At 54.0% G+C, this 18,582-nt stretch overlaps 1 protein-coding gene across 5 annotated transcripts in view; it reads left to right on the top strand.

The window, feature by feature from the left end:
• The window catches only part of PCNT (pericentrin), a 121,241-nt gene that overhangs the window by 24,158 nt on the left and 78,501 nt on the right, over positions 1-18,582 (top strand). For 4 of the 5 annotated variants that reach the window (XM_030914297.1, XM_010370096.2, XM_010370099.2 and 1 more), the window contains exons 4-14: positions 222-302; positions 833-1,088; positions 1,524-1,579; positions 3,034-3,208; positions 3,718-3,854; positions 5,487-5,598; positions 7,157-7,379; positions 8,564-8,645; positions 10,296-10,470; positions 11,808-12,025; positions 17,004-17,458. In XM_030914297.1, coding sequence (XP_030770157.1) covers positions 222-302; positions 833-1,088; positions 1,524-1,579; positions 3,034-3,208; positions 3,718-3,854; positions 5,487-5,598; positions 7,157-7,379; positions 8,564-8,645; positions 10,296-10,470; positions 11,808-12,025; positions 17,004-17,458 — 1,970 coding nt within the window. The remainder of the gene's footprint in view (positions 1-221; positions 303-832; positions 1,089-1,523; positions 1,580-3,033; positions 3,209-3,717; positions 3,855-5,486; positions 5,599-7,156; positions 7,380-8,563; positions 8,646-10,295; positions 10,471-11,807; positions 12,026-17,003; positions 17,459-18,582) is intronic. The other variant, XM_010370097.2, reaches the window with a different exon arrangement.

The raw sequence follows: 18,582 nt of genomic DNA, 5'->3' as shown, positions 1-18,582 counted from the left end.
TTGTGGCTGAATGGCAGCCCACGTTTTGTTCAGCCGTTCATCCCTCAGTAGGCATTTGGGTTGTTCGCACCTTCTGGCCATTGCGAGTGATGCTGCTGGGAACAGCTGTGAATGGGATTTTGTGAGGACGTGCGTTGTCCGCTCTCGGGCACATCATGGTGGTTTCTTAGTGACTGTTTTCTCGTGAATGATGGACCACATCCTTTGCCTTTCTTCCCCAGGAGTGTGAACGAGAATGTGAACTTGCCATTGCTGACCTGCAGAGCAGCCGTGAAGATGAGGCTGGCCTGCAGCAGAGTCAGGTGACCCGGCGGGGTCCCCACAGGCTTGCAGCATGGTCTCTGTTATCCCCACAGGGCACAGCGGGCATCCAGGTGGGGGGGGCGGGCACTGCCATCTCCTCTCTCTGCCTTGTCTGTTTCCACGTTCTGTGGGGGGGGCCATCAGCAGGGCCGGTGGAGGAGACACAGGTGGATGCCGGGGGTCCGGGGACCTGGTCAGGTGCAGGCCACATGAGTGACACACTGACCTCAGGGCTGTTTGCTCTCCCTATCAGCTGCGGAGCCCCCTCCAGGTGCACACAGTACCGTCATACAGTGAGGGAATTTGGGGTGCCGGTGCTCAGGGCGGTGATGGGCTGTGGGGTCACTGGCAGAGGAGCTGGGTGGCGTCTCGGTGGCATCCGGGCCTCTGTGTCCTGCCCCCACCCCCAGGGGATGTCTGCTGTTGCCCTTTCTGTGTTCTCCTTACTCATTCTCATTCATGCTTCTGTGTCTCCCTGATGCGCCCTGGTTCTGACCATGGGCCTTACAGAGGCCTTCTCTCCCCACAGGCTGTGCATGGCCTTGAACTGGAGGCGCTGCGTCTGAGTCTGAGCAACATGCATACGGCACAGCTGGAGCTGACTCAGGCCAACCTCCAGAAGGAGAAGGAGACGGCGCTGACGGAGCTACGGGAGATGCTCAACAGCCGGCGTGCCCAGGAGCTGGCTCTGCTGCAGAGCAGGCAGCAGCACGAGCTAGAGCTCCTCAGGGAGCAGCACGCACGGGAGAAGGAGGAGGTGGTGCTCAGGTGTGGACAGGAAGCAGGTACTGCATGGCTGGGCGGGTATGGGCGGTGTGTGGGCTCGGCGTGGGCATTCTAGTGCCTCTTCCCTCTTGGGATTGGGCGCGGGGGCATCCTAGCACTGTCTCCCCATCTCTGTTGTCATCATCTTGCCTGGCATAAAAGGGGCCCTTGGGTTTTCATGGTCAGGAGATTATTAGAGCGGGTTTCCAGGTGGTCTGTGATAGGTGCGACCTAGGGCTGGCCTTCACCTCCTGTCTTAGATCGTCCTGTGTGTCTGGAAGTCACGGTGTCCTCAGTTTATTATTAAAGCCAAGCATCATCACAGACGCATCCTCCTAGCCCATGAACGCTGGCACGTGTCCAGTGGGTGCCAGAGCCTGGTCGTTTCCTGGGCAGGTGGGTCACTGAAAAGGTTGGGATGGAGTGGCCTGAGCTGCTTTTTGTTTTTCTTACAGCCGAGCTGAAGGAGAAGTTACAATCAGAAATGGAGAAAAACGCCCAGATCGTAAAGGTACCCAGGACTGATTCTAAAATGCATGCTTCTGTGTATGTTGTTTTTCCTTTCTCGCCAGCTCTCACGAGAACGCTCCTCATCTTGATTCAGACAGAACCAGTCGAGGCTTTATTAGAATATGCTGGTTGAAAGTGTATTGCATTCTTTGTTTATATCGTTTGTCAGAAAACTTGTTGTTTCACATTGACTTGTATAACATAAAGGCACTGATCTGCCCTTCCATGCTGGCTTCTGAGTGGCCCCCGTGGCCTGCCCCTGAGCTGTGTTCTGGGACACAGCTTCTGCCCTTGTGGATGTGGCACTTCCCTGCGGTGCATAGGGTGTGGGTGCTGGGGTGCCGGGGAGAATACCACACAGGGAGGTGTTTTGGGTGGGGTGGGTTGCACCTGCTGTGGGTGGCCTCACTGGGGACCACAGGTAGCAGTGCCCCGTCATTGCCAGGCCCTCCGCTAGAGGGCTGAACTGTCAGCAGTGCTGAGTGTGGAGGCCCCTCCTGAGCCAGGCATCCGGGCAGCTCTCAGGCCCTTGGCAGAAGATGGATGTCAGTCCAGGCTTGGAGTTGTGTCCCGGTCACCTGCCCCTCTGACCCAGGAGTGAGACCCAGGTGGAGGTCAGCCAAGTTGCCATTGGCCCCTGGATCTTGTAGGGAGATGTATTTCTAACACTTTGAGGGTGACCGTGTGGATTAGGCCTTGTGTTCAGAGGCTGGTCTGTTTCGGGGTGGTTGGTCCCTGTGCAGAGGCTGGTCTGTTTCGGGATAGGTGGTCCTCTTCCTGTGTGCAGAGGCTGGTCTGTTTCGGGGTGATTGGCCCCTGTGCAGAGGCTGGTCTGTTTTGGGGTGGGTGGTCCCTGTGCAGAGGCTAGTCTGTTTCGGGGTGGGTGGTCCTCACTCGCTGTGTTCAGAGGCTGGTCTGTTTCGGGGTGGGTGATCCTCGCTCCCTTTTCTTCGACTGCTTGCCTCCTGGATGCTTCTGCTTTTCTGTCCTGCCAGCATTCAGGTGAGAGACTGGGTGTCAGGCCTGTCAGGACAGTTTAGTTGGGGGCCATGACTGCCAGTTCTTTTTTTTTTTTTTTTTTGAGACAGGGTCTCGTTCTGCCTCCCAGGCTGGAGTGCAGTGGCACAATCCCAGCTCACTGCAGCCTTGACCTCCTGGGCTCATTTGATCTCCCGCCTCAGCCTCCCGAGTACTGGGACTATAGGCGCATGCCACCATACCCCACTAATGTTTGTATTTTTATTGTAGAGATGGGGTCTCACTATGTTGCCCATGCTGGTCTCTAATCCTAACTCCTGGGCTCAGGCAATCTGCCCGCCTCAGCCTCTCAAAGTGCTGGAATTACAGACATGAGCCACTTTGCCTGGCCTGCTCATAGGTTTTGACTGTGTGATTTAAATTTCTTTAGTACAGATAATCAACTATTGACTTTAGTTGTTTTTTCTTTTAAATTAGACCCTGAAGGAAGACTGGGAATCTGAAAAAGATTTATGTTTAGAAAATCTACGCAAAGAATTGTCTGCAAAGCATCAGTCAGAAATGGAGGATTTACAAAACCAGTTTCAGAAAGAATTGGCGGAACAGAGAGCTGAGTTGGAAAAGATTTTTCAAGACAAAAACCAGGCTGAATGTGAGTAATGAGAATGAGAAAGTTTGGAGTGGGACTGAGTTTTCCTGGGTAGTACTGGAAGGAATGTCGTTCATGTCACCATGTGTCATTGTGCACACGTTTCCTGCCTTCTAAATGCTGGATGGCTCCGTGCATGTGTGACGTGCTGGTGGCCGTCAGGGGTCACAGGTTTCTCAGGGTCCTTAAACCTTCCCGATCTTCGTTTCAGAGATTTTTCTTGGCATGTTCAGTTGCTAAATTATTATCAAAGCAGCAGCATTGCGCTTGTTCACTTTTGAAACTCCAGGGTTGTGTGTTCCATTGTGACCCTTGTGGTGGGTGGCATGGGTAGGCGATGTCCCCTTGCGCTATCAGGCATGTGAGGCTCAAATGAGGGGCCCAGGGGAGGTGGGGGCACCCAGGATGGGGCTCTGGGTGGCAGCGCTCTGCATGCACCATTATTGTCACTGAGGTTGCCGTTGAGGAGAGTGATGTCTTGTAAACCAAGTGGCATTGCTTTACCTTTCTAGCGGCCCTTAGGAACCTGGAGAGTCAACATCAAGCAGCCATTGAGAAGTTACGTGAAGACCTACAGTCTGAGCACTGCCGGTGTTTAGAAGACTTGGAGTTCAAGTTCAAAGAGAGTGAAAAAGAAAAACAGCTGGAGGTGGGTAGCAGCCTGGTTATTTTAATTACTTGGAGGTGGGTAGCAGCTTCATTATTTTAGTTACTTGGTATGTTAGGGACGTTTTAACAGAGTTTGGAATTGAGCTATTTCATATTGTTATTTGCTAAAACTTAAGTACTAAATTTAAAGAGACTGGCTGGGCACAGTGGCTCATGCCTGTAATTCTAGCACTTTGGGAGGCCAAGGCGGGCAGATTATGAGATCAGGGGTTTGAGACAAAAATTAGCCAGGCGTGGTGGCGGGCATCTCTAATCCCAGCTACTTGGGAGACTGAGGCACGAGAATTGCTTGAACCTGGGAGGTGGAGGTTGCAGTGAGCTGAGATCGCACCACTGCACTCCAGCCTGGGCAACAGAGCGAGCCTCCATCTCAAAAATAAATAAATAAATAAAATAAAATAAAATAGAAAATAGACTGTCAGTGGTGAATAAAAGTGTAAGCATATAGTCTGCGAGAGTGATTTAATAATTACGTTCAGTCTTATACTTAGAAATGCGTATTCTTTACAGGTGTCCCTGAGACAGTTACACAAATTTCAAACACTAGGTAGGAGTGTAAGACCACATCCTCTTAACAGTAATCCAGTACACATGAGATTCCTAGGAAAAGTTAGCAAACATTTCTGCTGTGTGTCTTCAAGATGCTTCTCTAGTGAAACACTACATGTCAAAATGTCGTGTGGCCAGGTCCTCACTGGAGGCCTGACAAACCTGAGACTCAAACTGAGTATCCCAAGAATCAGTTGAAGAAATTAAAGCATAAATCAGAGATAGGGTTAATTGTGGTGTGTGAAAGATTTACAAACCTGAGAATACGGAAGTAGTTGGGATCTGTAGTCTTACGGAGGCCTGTCTTGGGCCCCTTGTGTCTCCCAGCGGGCCTCTGGTGCCCACATACCCTCCTCTCCTGCAGAGAGTACAGGCCGGGGCTCACTCCACACCCCCATTCTCTCCCTGGGTCCTTCCAGGCTCTCCCTCCCAGATGGGAAAGAGGGGGCTGGCAGCATCTTCTGGTCCTGATGCCCGTGATGGGGAAAGGTAGGAGGGGCCGTTTCCACGAGGAGGACAGGCCAGCCCCAGGTACAGTGTCGCCCAGGAGGACATCAGGCCGTGCCGCGCTAGGCTGGGCTCTTGCTGAATGTACAGAGAAATTTAGTGTCAATGTAAGAGGGACCTGCTTCGTTAATGTAAAAGTATTGAAAGTGAGAAACTTCCTATTTGGTAGTCTGGGGTACTGTGGGCTAGTAAGACTCCCTCCATTCCATTCAGCAGTCTGTATGTGTGACCCTAAACTGAAGCAGGGAGGTGCACAAGATGAAACCGCACAGCTGCGGCCGGCATGGAACCTGCCGTGCCAACTCCTCGGCCGAGACAAACAGACCTGGAAGTTCCTGAGATTCTGAAAGTGCCTGGCCTTGTGGGGCCAGCGCTGGCTGATCCCACTTGTCACGGACAGAGTTCTCTCGGTCTCTGCTGTGGCTGGCTTTCTCTGAGCTGCAGGTTTGGGATGTGAGCTTTTACCCTGAGGATCGCAGTGGCAGGGATAAAACCACTGCTGGAGTGGGGGCCTTGAGCTCATGAGAGTCTCACCTGGACGCTTTGCTTTTTCCAGTTAGAGAATCTTCAGGCATCGTATGAAGACCTGAAGGCACAGTCACAAGAAGAGATCAGGCGCTTGTGGTCCCAGCTTGATTCTGCCAGGACCAGTAGACAGGAATTGAGTGGTAAGGAATTGTATTGGGAAATTCAGATCCTCAAAAGCTGAAGCTGTGTGTTTTTCATTGTTGTAATCCCAAGCCAGAATTTAACAATTCTAGCAAACACAAAAAAGTGGATTTACCTGTTTGACATCCTGAAGGTTGAGGTGCATGGTTTGAAGGTGGAGGTTTGCTTTGTGGGAGACAGCCCTGCCTTTATGCTAAGCAGATCAGTGCAGCAGTGGCGTGCACCTGTGTGTCCCTCAAGGCCGAGACTGACACTCTTGGGGTGCCTTCAAGTCTAAGGAAGGCACCAGTGGTGCTGAGCGTTTGCCTCGGAAGGACGGTTGAGTGCTGTCCAAAAGTGGGCTCACCTGGTGTCTGGGGTCACAGGGCAGTGCCCCACATCCTGCTGCCAGGCTCCTGTGGCCCCAGCTCTCCAGGCCACTTGGTGAAGGCAGCTCTGGTCCTGGTGTCCCCTTATAGCTGAGCGCCTCTGGAGACCCCGACCCCAGGTCCCCTGTTCCATGTCAGAGAGGTCTCTGTGCCACAGGCGAGGATGGTGCTTGAGGGCAGGGGCTGGCCAAGCCCAATTCAGGCACCGGCGCCCAGGGCCACAGGACAGGAGGGTGAACCACTGCGTGTCTCCTGGCGCTCACGGTCAGACAGAGCCTTCTGGCCCAACTTGTCCTTGTGGGTGGTGGGATTTGGAGCAAAGAGCACTGAGGAGAAAGAACTGGAGACACCGCCACTGTCACCAGGGCACCAGGCCTGGCTGCACCTCCCAGCCCTGCACCCTGTCGGGACCGTGTGGAGAGCATGTCGATTTGCCTTTCCCTGGGGGTCTGTCTGTCAGTGGAGGCTGGAGAAGAGAGAAGCTGAAGGGGCCACAGGCACAGCTGGTCCCTGCAGGCTCCGGCTCTGGCTTGGTCCTCTGCTTGTCTCTGTCCTGCCTCTTGGGACCCATGCAGAGAACCCCGATTTGCCGTCTCGGGGGTACCTGTCGCTGGCTGTCAGCCACTGTAGAGCAGCGGGCTGTATTCTGACCGCAGTAGCCATGGGGACACGTTCTGTTAGGGTCCGTGGTGCTTCTCTGCTGCTCTGTAACAAATTATCACAAACTTGGTAGCCTAAAACAACACAGTTGTTAGCTTACAGAAAGTCCAGGATGGTGCAGCTGGGTTTTCTGTCCAGGGTCCCCCATAGCCCACATCCAGGTGTCAGCCGTCGTGTGCCAACCTGATAGCCTGCTTCTGGGTTTGAGGTGGGTCTGGATCCAGTTTCCTGGGGCTGCAGGACTATTGTCTGTCTCCTTGCTGACTGTGCACACCACATCCCTGCCACTTCGAGGGCTGCTCTTGCTCCTGGCCCCGTGGCTCTTGCCACCGCTTCCAGAGAGCTCTCCACGTTCAGGGGCATATGCGAGTCTAAGCCACGGGGGTCCCTCATCACTCTCAGGTTCTGGGATGGGCCCTTTTCTGAGTTCTGCCCCTGGTTACCACAGGTAACCAGGCTCTTGCCTCTCGCCTGGCTTGTTCTGCGTGTTCCATTTTAAGATGATTGCCTGACTCCGTTGTGTATGCAGAGCTACATGAGCAACTCCTGGCGCGAGCCTCTCACGTGGAAGATTTAGAACAGCTGAAGCAGCGAGAAAAAACCCAGCATGAGTCCGAACTGGAGCAACTGAGGATTTATTTTGAAAAGAAATTAAGGGATGCCGAGAAAACTTACCAGGAAGACCTAACCCTATTGCAGCAGAGGCTGCAGGGGGCGAGTGAAGATGCTCTTCTGGACCCTGTGGAAGTTGGGTATGCAAAGCAGCTTCCAGCCTCAGTTCTGGCCGCACAGGGGCCGGGCTCCGAGTTCAGGGGTCATTTTGTTGGAGATTTTGCGCCGGTGGGCACCAATGACCTTTTATACAAACACATTTTATGGTCCAGACTAAAAAGATGACACAGGCGTGGGCACCTGAGCGTGGCCTGCATGTGTGTGTGCGCGAGCCATTGGTGGCCACACTCTTGTCCAGGCCTGTGTGTATGTGTTGGTGGAGGACGCTCTCTCGTCCAGGCCAGCATGTGCGTGTGCACGAGTCAGTGGGCACACTCTTGTCCAGGCCAGTGTGCGTGTGTGTGTTGGTGACAGGGGTGCTCTCCTCCAGGCCTGTGTGTGCTTGTGTCAGTGGTGGCCACGCTCTTGTCCAGGCCTGTGTGTATATGTTGGTGGTGGACGCTCTCTTGTCCAGGCCAGCATGTGCGTGTGTATCAGTGGCAGGGGCACTCTCCTCCAGGCCTGCGTGTCTGTGAGTCAGCGATGGGCGCACTCTTGTCCAGCCCTGCGCATCCCTGTGCTGTGTCCCTGGTGTGCGTGTATGTGTGAGAGTCAGTGGTGGGCACGCTCTCTTGCAGGCCTGCATGTCCCTGTGCTGTGTCCCTGGTGTGTGTGTGTGTGTCAGTGACAGGCGCACTCTTGTTCAGGTCTGCGTGTCCCTGTGCTGTGTCCCTGGTTGTGTGTGTGTGTGTGTGTGTGTGTGTGAGAGAGTGTGAGTCAGTGACAGGCGCACTCTTGTTCAGGTCTGCGTGTCCCTGTGCTATGTCCCTGGTTGTGTGTGTGTGTGTGTGTGTGAGAGTGTGAGTCAGTGACAGGCGCACTCTTGTTCAGGTCCGCGTGTCCCTGTGCTGTGTCCCTGGTGTGTGTGTGTGTGTCAGTGACAGGGACACTCTCGTCCAGGTCTCTGTGTCCTGGTGTGTGTGTGTGTGTGTGTGAGAGAGAGAGAGAGTCAGTAGCGGGCACACTCTCTTCCAGGTCTGCATGTCCCTGTGCTGTGTCCCTAGCTTTGCAACTGCCACGGCTCCCTGCACGTGGGCATTGCCCATCCTTGACTGGTAGCACGAGGAGGCACTTCTGCTGTGAACAGTCGGTCCTAGGGAGGAAATGGAGCGCACATGGAAAAGGGACACGTGTGTAAAGTTTTTATAAAATGTTTTCCCTTCAGGTTGTCCTGTGTGGGTTTAGAAGAGAAACCTGAGAAAGGAAGAAAAGCTCATGTTGGTGAACTCAGCCCTGAGCGACATAAGGTAATTGGCCGCACGCTGAGAAGACGGGGAGTCCTGTGCTCTTGACCTTCCAGCCGGGCGTCTTCCACATTATGGAGCCTGTGTTTCCATCCCTCCCGCCTTGTCCAGGGGAGGAAGGCTGCTTGCGGGTGCTGCCCGACCTCACTGCTGCTCCACAGTGGGCCTCACCGTGCACTGTTGGATCAGGAAAGTGGGTGGCCAGGGGAGCCGGAGTCCCTCGCTCAGGCCCGGGGTGCCCTGGCTGTGGGCAGGGCCTTCTCCCTGCAGTGGACTGCGTTCGTCAGGCTTGACAGTGGCAGCTCGAAGGGTGTGAAGCTGTGTCTGCCTTGAGTACACACAGAGTGTCTGCTGCTTGAGGGCACACGGAGTGTCTGCTGCTTGAGTGCACACGGAGTGTCTGCTGCTTGAGGACACACGGAGTGTCTGCTGCTTGAGGACACACGGAGTGTCTGCTGCTTGAGTGCACACGGAGTGTCTGCTGCTTGAGTGCACACGGAGTGTCTGCTGCTTGAGTGCACACGGAGTGTCTGCTGCTTGAGTGCACACGGAGTGTCTGCTGCTTGAGTGCAGACGGAGTGTCTGCTGCTTGAGTGCACACGGAGTGTCTGCTGCTTGAGGGCACACGGAGTGTCTGCTGGTTTTTGTGTTTCTTCCTTGAGTTGCTTCCGTGCTGCCATTTCTGTCACCTTTAACTTCCGGGGGGCAGTGCTGTCCAAGCAGAACTTCTGGAATGATAGAATGTTCTGGGTCTGTGCTGCCAGCGTGGTGCCCACCAGGACACGTGACTGTGGAGTGCTTGCTGTGCAGCATGAGCAAGCTCAGCGTCGGGCTCCAGAGGACACGCAGGAGGGCAGGGAGGAGATGTAGGGGCAGCACTGCATGGCTTGTTGCATGGTGGAACCAGTGGAGGGGAACCTGGGGCATCTTGGCCCAGCGGCCAGGAGCCCTCACTCTGGAGCAGGGTCCCTGGGTCTGTTGGAGGCCACAGGGTGGCCAGGCAGGGTAGCAGTGGGCTGTGTGCCAGTTTGAGTTCCCAAGACAGAATTCGCTGCACAAGAGTCTCTGGGGGAAACGCCAGAGAAGGGCAAGGGCCCAGCTGGAACAGGCAGCCAGCACCTTCCCATGAGCAGGCCCTGCCCTGGAGAGAGAACCCGGGAAGGGGTGGGCAGCCCCACCAGGCGTCCCTGTATCACCTGAGAGCCAACCCCTGCCTCTGTGCGTGGGTGTGATGAGGACACAGCTGTTAGTGGGTGGTGGTCACAGGAGGCTGGCCTTGAGAAGAGAGCCCAGCCCTGAGATGTGAGGCCACCAGCAGAGACGTGAGGGGCACATGCCCTACTGACCTTGCTGCCTAGATCATTGAGGAGATGTCTGCCCAGTCCAGGGCTCTTCCCCCCCAGAGAGCACCCTGTCAGTGCCTCCAGTTCCTGTATGTCTTCCGGAGGCCTGGCTAAGAGACAGGTGTGGGCCGGAGAGCATGTGAGCATGCCCGTGGGCTGGCAGGGTTCACCAGGGCGCTGTGTGTGGTCTCATGAACCTGGTGAGGTTTGAGTTTTCTTTGCGCGTAGTGGGAAACACCTTTGAGGGTTATAGCTGCCAGCGAGGTAGCTCGGCTCACTAATGTGCTTGTCCCACGTGGTTTCTCTGTAGGAGAGCCTGCCATGCTTCCAGGCAGAGTTAGAAGAAAGCCGCGGGCACCTATTGGAAGCGCCGGAGTCTCCCCTCTGCATCCAGCATGAGGGGCACGTCTCAGACAGATGCTGCGCAGAGACTTTAGCATTGGGACAGGGATGGCATCTGGAGCCCTCCAAAGGGCACAGCCAAGGTGGGCCCCTCCCACCCTGCCATGGTGTCGGCAGATCCTGGGTCTGGCGGACATTCTGCGAGAGCTTGGGAGCCTGGGTTCGATCCACGTCCTCCATGAAGCAGCTGAGTGCGCCAACCTCTTCTGCTGGGGTTGGCACCTCAACAGAGTGTGTGCTGACGAGGGTTTGGTGTTAGAGCAGGATCACTGGCTGGGCAGGAGCGCGGGTCCTGGGTCAGCGCCTCAGCAGGGCAGGTCTGACCTGGGTGGCCACCCTGGGGGTCATGGGGATTGCTGGATGGACGTGGTGACCACTCACCTTTGGAGGGAGAATGTGTGTCCACTGGGCCCAGGGGAGGCTTTTCCAGGATCCTGCTCTGTTCCCAGCAGGCCCAGCTCCCCCAATTCACCGAGTCAGGCTAAGGTTGTGGGATGTCCAGGCAGGGCACGGGGCAAGGGCTGTGGGGTCAGAAGGGGACGGAGAGGAAGCCTCAGTCATCTTGCACCCGTGGTCCCGTGGCGCCGGACACTGACCACTGACGGGCTCTGGGAGGGGCAGGCAGCCCTGGCCGCTGGTGTGGACTGTGCTGATGGTGGGGCTGCCGTCCATGGTTGGGGTGAGGGGCTGAGGCCACGGGTCCTGCTGGGAGGTGTGTGGTCTGACTCCACTCTGGGCTGTGGCCAAGGTGAGAGAAGCCTGGGCCTCCTTCAAGCTGGGGGTGGTGCAGCGGTGCCTGCATCTGGTTCTCACTCCCGTCTGTCCTGCACCACAGCAGTCCCCACAGCCGCCCCTTGATATGCATGGTTGTCGGCGCCACTGGTGCCTGGCCACCACGTAGTCCTTTCTGCCTTTTTCCTCTTCTGCAGAGGAAGAAATGGGCTGGTGGGGGTAGACGTGCCCGGGCACAGAGCAGCAGGGGGAGGGGCTGGGACGGGAACCCTGGCGGGCCCCTGAGCTCAAGGCCCTGTCCTTGTGGCTGCCTCATAGACCCTGAGTGACACACATGTGCCCACATCTGGTCACAGGCATGAGGCTCACTCAGGAACTCATGGAGGGTCACTTGTCACACCTGACATGAAGGAGTGGCCTGGGCGGGCCGTGTAGCTGTCGTGTGGGCCCAGGACATCGCTGTGACTCAGGACAGGGCTGTGCTGGGGCAGCATGGAGGTGTCCCAAAAGGGAGGGGAGACTTGAGAGAGCCGTGCCTGCTTTCATCACTGAGTCAGCACAGAGCTTGAAAATCCATGGTGTCTGCCGTCGGAAGCATTTATAGGTTGCCGTTCTGCCTGTGCAGATTGTGGGCTCCATCGAGGGCCAGCTCTGGCCTGACTGTTTTCCCTGCTCCTTATCCACACAGAGCTTCCCTGGGTGCATCTCCAGGGTGTGCAGGACGGGGCCTTGGAGGCCGACACAGAGGTGGCAGCCAGAGTCTTGGGTCTGGAAACTGAGCATAAGGTTAAACTTTCACTTCTTCAGACTGAGCTCAAGGAAGAAATTGAACTCCTAAAAATAGAAAACAGAAATTTGTACGAGAAGTTGCAGCATGAAACCCGTCTGAAGGAGAATTTGGAGAAGGTGAGTCGTGACTCCACAGCCCAGCGCCTCCCGCCTGAGTCCTCGCCCTCTTCCACTTGAAAGGTTTGTGTCCTCGTGTGTGGAGGGGTGTCCTGGGGACAGCCCAGCACCTGCCACATTTGTAAGGGCAACAGTCCTGTCAATTCTTGAAACTATTCCTGGCAATTCCAGTAGTGGGTGGTGGTTGGAGAGAATCTCGCCAGGGTCAGCACAGGGGCAAAACTGAAGTTCTGAGTGAAGATTTCTTTTTTTTGTTTTGTTTTGAAGCAGTGTCTCATTCTGTTGCCCAGGCTGGAGTGCGGTGGCATGGTCTCAGCTCACTGCGATCTCTGCTTCCTAATTTCAAGTGATCCCCTGATAGCTGGGATTACAAACATGTGCCACTATGCCCGGCTAATTTTTGTATTTTTTGTAGAGACAGCATTTCACCTTGTTGGCCAGGCTAGTCTCAAACGCCTGACCTCAAGTGATCCGCCTGCCTCGGCCCCCCACAGTGCTGGGATTACAGGTGTGAGCCACCATGCCTGGCCCTCTGAATCAAGATTTCTTAGGGAAACTGTCCAGGTGTCCTCAGAGGGCTCCGGGAGGAGGCACGAGCCTGGGTGCCAAGCACATGGGTGGCCTCTGATGCTCACCCCATGTCTTAAATTGCATCCACGTTCCCCAGGCTCTTCCTGTGCTGTTTTGCCCCGTGGAAGAGGCGCCCTCTGACGCGCTTCCTCGCCCTTTGCGAGTGTGAAGTCACTGTTGTGTCATAAACGGTGATAGAGCGACAAGACAGCAGCCTCCACATGGCCCTATGGGCTTGCTTACAGCCAGGGCCGCTCAGGGCCCATCCCATGCTGGAGCAGTGGAGTTACAGTGAACCGAAATTGTTGTGTCTTGTCATGTGTGTTCTGACTCAAGCTCATGCTTGTGACAGTGTTTTCGTTTCTGTTTGTGTCCTGCTTCTCCCACCCCTTTGCTCCTCCCTGTGACTGTCTCCCCGAGAATGATTTTCATTCTCTGTCCAGAGACAGCCTGATAGGAAGCTGTGATGACCTGCGGGTCTGATCCCTTGCGGTTTGGTAAACTCAGGTGTTGGTAGGGACTTCCAACAAAATAGAGGTAAGGGTGGAGCCCTGTGGGGAGCCGGGCAGGTGGTAGGTGGGCCGATGGTCGTGTGCCGATGGCACCTGCAGCCACCAGTGTGTGGCCTTCTCTGGCACTGTTGGCTGAAGACAGACTTGCCCAAGTGACTTGTTTTGTTTTCGTTTTTGTCTTTTTTCAGACGAAGTCTTGCTCTGTCACCCAGGCTGGAGTGCAGTGGTGCAATCTCAGCTCACTGCAACCTCCACCTCCCGGGTTCAAGCGATTCTCTTGCCTCAGCCTCCCGAGTAGCTGGGATTCAGGTGCATGCCACCAGGCCCGGCTAATTTTTTTTATTTTTTTATTTTTATTTTTGAGATGGAGTCTCGCTCTGTTGCCCAGGCTGGAGTGCAGTGGCGCAATTTCGGCTCACTGCAAGCTCCACCTCCCGGGTTTACACCATTCTGTATCAGCCTCCCGAGTAGCTGGGACGACAGGCGCCCGCCACCATGCCTGGCTAATTTTTTTTTTTTGTATTTTTAGTGGAGACAGGGTTTCACCGTGTTATCCAGGATGGTCTCGATCTCCTGACCTTGTGATCCACCCACCTCCGCTTCCCAAAGTGCTGGGGTTATAGGCAAGAGCCACCGCACCCGGCCACGCTAATGTTTGTAGTTTTAGTGGAGACGGGGTTTCACCATGTTGGCTAGGCTGGTCTCAAACTCGTGATCTCAAGTGATCCGCCCGCCTTGGCTTCCCAAAGTGCTGGGATTACAGATGTGAGCCGCTGCACCTGGCCTACTTTTAATCTATTCAAAGTAAAGTGCGTTTTATGTGGACAGCATATAGGTGGCAATTTTTTTTTTTTTTTTGAGATGGAGTCTTGCTCTGTTGCCCAGGCTGAAGTACAGTGGCGTGATCTCGGCTCATGGCAAGCGCCGCCTCCCAGGTTCATGCCGTTTTCCTGCCTCAACCTCCTGAGTAGCTGGGATTACAGGCACCCGCCACCACGCCTGGCTAATTCTTTTCTAATTCTTTGTATTTTTAGTAGAGACGGGGTTTCACTGTGTTAATCAGGCTGGTCTCGATCTCCTGACTTTGTGATCTGCCCGCCTTGGCCTCCCAAAGTGCTGAGATTACAGGCGCTGCTACCACGGCCGGCTAATTTTTTGTATTTTTAGTAGAGACGGGGTTTTCACTGTGTTAACCAGGCTGGTCTTGATCTCCTGACCTTGTGATCCACTCGTCTCGGCCTCCCAAAGTGCTGGGATTACAGGCGTGAGCCACCGTACCTGGCCATAGTTGGCAGTTTTTAAGTCATTCTGATAATCTCTGCCTTTTAATTGCAGTGCTGAGTCTATTAATGTTTATTGCAATTACTGATGTGGTCGATTTAGGTCTTCCGTTTCACTCTTCGTTTTCTATGAGGCGCATCTGGTGGTCACGGTTCTGCTTTTCCTTTTTTCTTGTGTTTTTGGGTTATTTGAATATTTTCTAGAACTGATTTTAATGTATTTGTTGACTATTAAATTATTTTTCTTTGCATTATATTTTTAATAGTTGCTCCAGGGATTAAAATACACATTCTTGGCCTGGCGCGGTGGCTCAGGCCAGTAATCCCAGCACTTTGGGAGGCGGGTGGATCACCCAAGGTTAGGAGTTTGAGACCAGCCTGGTCAACATGGGGAAACCCTGTCTTTACTTAAAAAAACAAAAAAACAAAAAAACAAAAATTAGGTGAGCGTGGTGCTGCATGCCTGTAAAGCAGAGGTTGCAGTGAGCCACGGTCACGCCACTGCATTCCAGCCTGGGCGACAGGGCGAGACTCCATCTCAAAGAAAAGAGAAAAAAAAGAGTACAGATTCTTAACCTTGTCTTTTATGAGTACAATCTCCTGAGAGTCACCACGCTGCTGCGCTGTGTAAACTGTGACCTCTAACTGCACAGGTGCTTTGTCACCTCCCCTTCGTCTTCTGTGCTGCAGTTTTCATAGACTAGACATCACATCCGCCTCCTGCAGTGTCAGGAGATTTGCTTTGGAAAACTGGTATTTGAAAGAAATTAAGAGGGAAAATGGCCTCATACTTGCCATTCTGGTGCTCTTCGTTTCTTCCTGAGGATCTGAGTGTTTGGCGTCATTCCCGTCAGCCCGAAGGATCTCCTTCGCATCTCTTGCTGTGCTGCACACATTTTCTCTTTTTTTGAAAAGTCTTTATTTTGCCTAGATTCTTGAGGAGTATTTTTGTGGCATAAAAAAGTCCGAGGAGCCGGGTTTCTCGTTCAGTATTTAAAGATGTTTAAAACCCGTCCTGTGGATTTTATGGTCTGTTTTGTTTTGGTGATGGTTTCCATTGATTGTGTTTTCTCTTCAGCAGGGGTCACGTTTTCCTGCTTATTTATGTGTCGGTTGGGTTCAGGTCGCACCCTGGACACCGTGAGCGATAGATTTGGAGGCTCTGGGTGCTGTCCTGCTCCTCTGAAGAGGGCTGGTTTCTGTTGCAGCAGGCGGTTCACTTGGCTAACTTCAGACTCCACGCTCCCCTGTGTCTGTGTGGGTGGTGGCGTGGTGTAATTCAGTTCTTGTAGCTTTGGCGGGCTTGCTGCTTTTGGAGTCTGCCCCTCGCATGTACAGATCGGGGTCAGCCTGAGATTTGGGCGGGGTTCATTCCCAGGCATTGCAGCTCTCTTTCCTCCCTCATTCTCCAGTTCCTCTGGCTCACATGGGGGATTTTGGATTTCTGTACGTGGGGCACAGACAGATCCTACTCTTACTGAAAGGCTGGAAAAAGAGAAATGGCCCAGTGCCGTTTCTTCCTTCTGAGTGTCCAGCCCTCTCCAGGGTCTGTCTGCTTGTGGGTCTCTCCACGGCCTTCAGGGTTTTTGTTACGTTCTATTTAGTTCATAGTGGTTGTCTCTGGAGGGCTGGTCTGGCGAGGTGCACAGGCATCACCAGAAGTGGGACCCTAAACTTTAATATCTTAATTTTTAAATAAGGAGTTGAGGTCAATCTTGCACGTTTTTTGGGGGTTTTTTGTCTGTTTGTTTCTTATTGATGAGTTCAGTAGTTTATTGACCTACTTTCTCTCTCTTTGAAAGTCAGGAAGTCAGGCACGGTGGCTCACACCTATAACAATCCCAGCACTTTGGGAGGCTGAGGCAGGCGGATTGCTTGAGCTTGGGAGTTCAAGATCAGCCTGGGCAACATGCAGAACCCTGTCTCTATAAAGAATTGCTTGAGCCCAGGAGTTTGAGGCTGCAGTGAGCTGTGATCCAGCCTGGGCGACAGAGCCAGACCCTGTCTCAAAAAAAAGATGAGGATATTTGCTCTCTGCTTTCTCCTTCCTCCCCCTCTGCACAGGATCCCTTTACAGTGTGCCTTGCAGTTCATCCACCCCCTGCTCAAGGTCTTCCGTTGTCCTGGCGTTGACCCTGTACAGGTCGGGCGTGTCGCACCATCAACTGCTCTTGCCTCCTGGGCGTCTGGTCCTACTTGCCGCAGGTGGCCCAGCGCTATCTGTGGGGTTGGCATTCCCCTAACGGAGGCCTGCGGCCGGTCTGAGTCCTGCCACTGGTCTTGGTCTGAACAGAGAAGACTCCAGCTGCTGCCTGTGCTCGGCTGATGTGTGCTGCCTTTAGTTGTTGGTTGCTGTCAAGGCCATGGGCTCCAGAGAGAGAGAATAGTCAGTTCTCAGTGCCAGAATGTAGAAGGCATTTTATTTAGTTTTAGATTTGTTCACTTTAGGTTTCTTCCATTCTCATTATCATGAGAATCATTTCCATTGCTGTGTGCGGCATAATGGGTGTGTGTGTGGTGAGAGCTGCCCTGTCTTCAGGGTGGGTTTGGGTTGTCTCTTCTAATAATCTCTTACGTTAGCGTCTTCCCTGCTAAATAAAATTATGTTGTCTATAGGCAAAACACAATCTAGTTGAAGACCACCAGGAGGAACTAAATAATGCTAAGCAAAAGACTGAACTGATGAAACAGGAATTCCAAAAAAAAGAAATGGACTGGAAAGTTACGAAGGAGGAGCTACAGCGGGAAGCTGAGGAGAAGTTAACGTTGATGCTTCTTGAACTGAGAGAAAAGGCTGAATCCGAGAAACAGACCATCGTAAACAAGTTTGAGCTTCGAAAAGCTGAAATGAGGCAGCTTCAGGACCAACAGGCAGCCCAGATCCTGGATCTGGAGAGGTCCTTGACGGAGCAGCAGGGCCGCCTGCAGCAGCTGGAACAGGAGCTCACTTCAGACGATGCCCTGCGTTGCAGCCAGTGTGGGCGGGAGCTGCCCACAGCCCAGGACGGGGAGCTTGCCGCGCTCCACGTGAAGGAAGACTGTGCCCTGCAGCTGATGCTGGCCCGGAGCAGGTGGGTTTGTGGTGATGCCATCTGCAGTCCCTGTGAGGCCAGACACCGTGGAGGGTAGAGGGCGGGCAGGCTCCTGGGAGGAGTCGCTATGGGCTCCACTGGGCGAAAAGGTCTGGAGGAGCTGGAGCAAGGTGTGGTGCTCTAGGTTTTCAGTCTGATTGCAGTGGGACAGCTTTGTGCTTGGACGAGCAGGCTGGCAGTTGCCGCCTCAAAGTGCTTGGGGGCAAGCCTGCACTCCCTGGGTGGGTGTCGAGGGTGGACATCAGTCATCGTCTCTGTTGTTCTTCACGTGTTTTAAGATTTGAACAGTAGAAGCTAAACCTCGTTTATAAGGTGTCATAAGGACATGGAGTTTATCCACTAACCGTTTTTATATTTTTTTAACTTAAACAGGTGATTTTTAAAAATAAGCATGTTTTTCTAAAACATACACACTCTTCTCTGAAGTTTTCAAGAGGTTTAGAAAGTGATTGGGTTCTTTGCCTGCTGGTGCTGACCCCTTTTTGTGAGCCTCAGTCCTTGGGCTGTGCCGTTCCTTCTCATCTGTCTGTCCCACCCAGCTCTTCCCCAGCAGCCAGGGCTGCACAGGGCCCCGCTCGGGGATTGGAAAACTCAGGGCCACAGAGGGCCCCGCTCAGGGGTTGGAGAACTTGGGGCCGCAGAGGGCCTCGCTCAGGGGTTGGAGAACTCAGTGCCACAGAGGGCCCCGCTCAGGGGTTGGAGAACTTGGGGCCACACACGGCCCCGCTCAGGAGTTGGAGAAACTCACGTTCAAGTCGCCAGGGCTGCATGAACACGAGCACTTCTCCCCAGGCTGTGACACTTGTGCTTCGTGGTGGAGCTGAGCCAAGGAGGCCCTCAGGAGAGGCTTCCAGGCACAGAGGTGCCCGTGCCTCTTGCCATCTGTCCTGTGTCGCCAGTGCCATTTGGAGGCCTCGGCATTTTGCAGGAGCCTCCGGCTCCAGGCTCTTTGGCCTGCTGATGGGAGCAGGTCCTTCTGTGAGAACTCTCATTGCCCCTGTCTTTGGCCCTGAGTGCCACCTGCACCTCCTTAATTCACTGCCATGGGATTCTATTCACTGTCATGGGGTTCTCAGGCCTCACCCTCCCAATGGGCCCCTATG

Source organism: Rhinopithecus roxellana, chromosome 13 (genome assembly GCF_007565055.1).
Source record: "Rhinopithecus roxellana isolate Shanxi Qingling chromosome 13, ASM756505v1, whole genome shotgun sequence".
NCBI lineage: Eukaryota > Metazoa > Chordata > Mammalia > Primates > Cercopithecidae > Rhinopithecus > Rhinopithecus roxellana.
The sequence above is the reverse complement of the archived record's forward strand: the minus strand, read 5'-3'. Positions and strand labels throughout refer to the sequence as shown.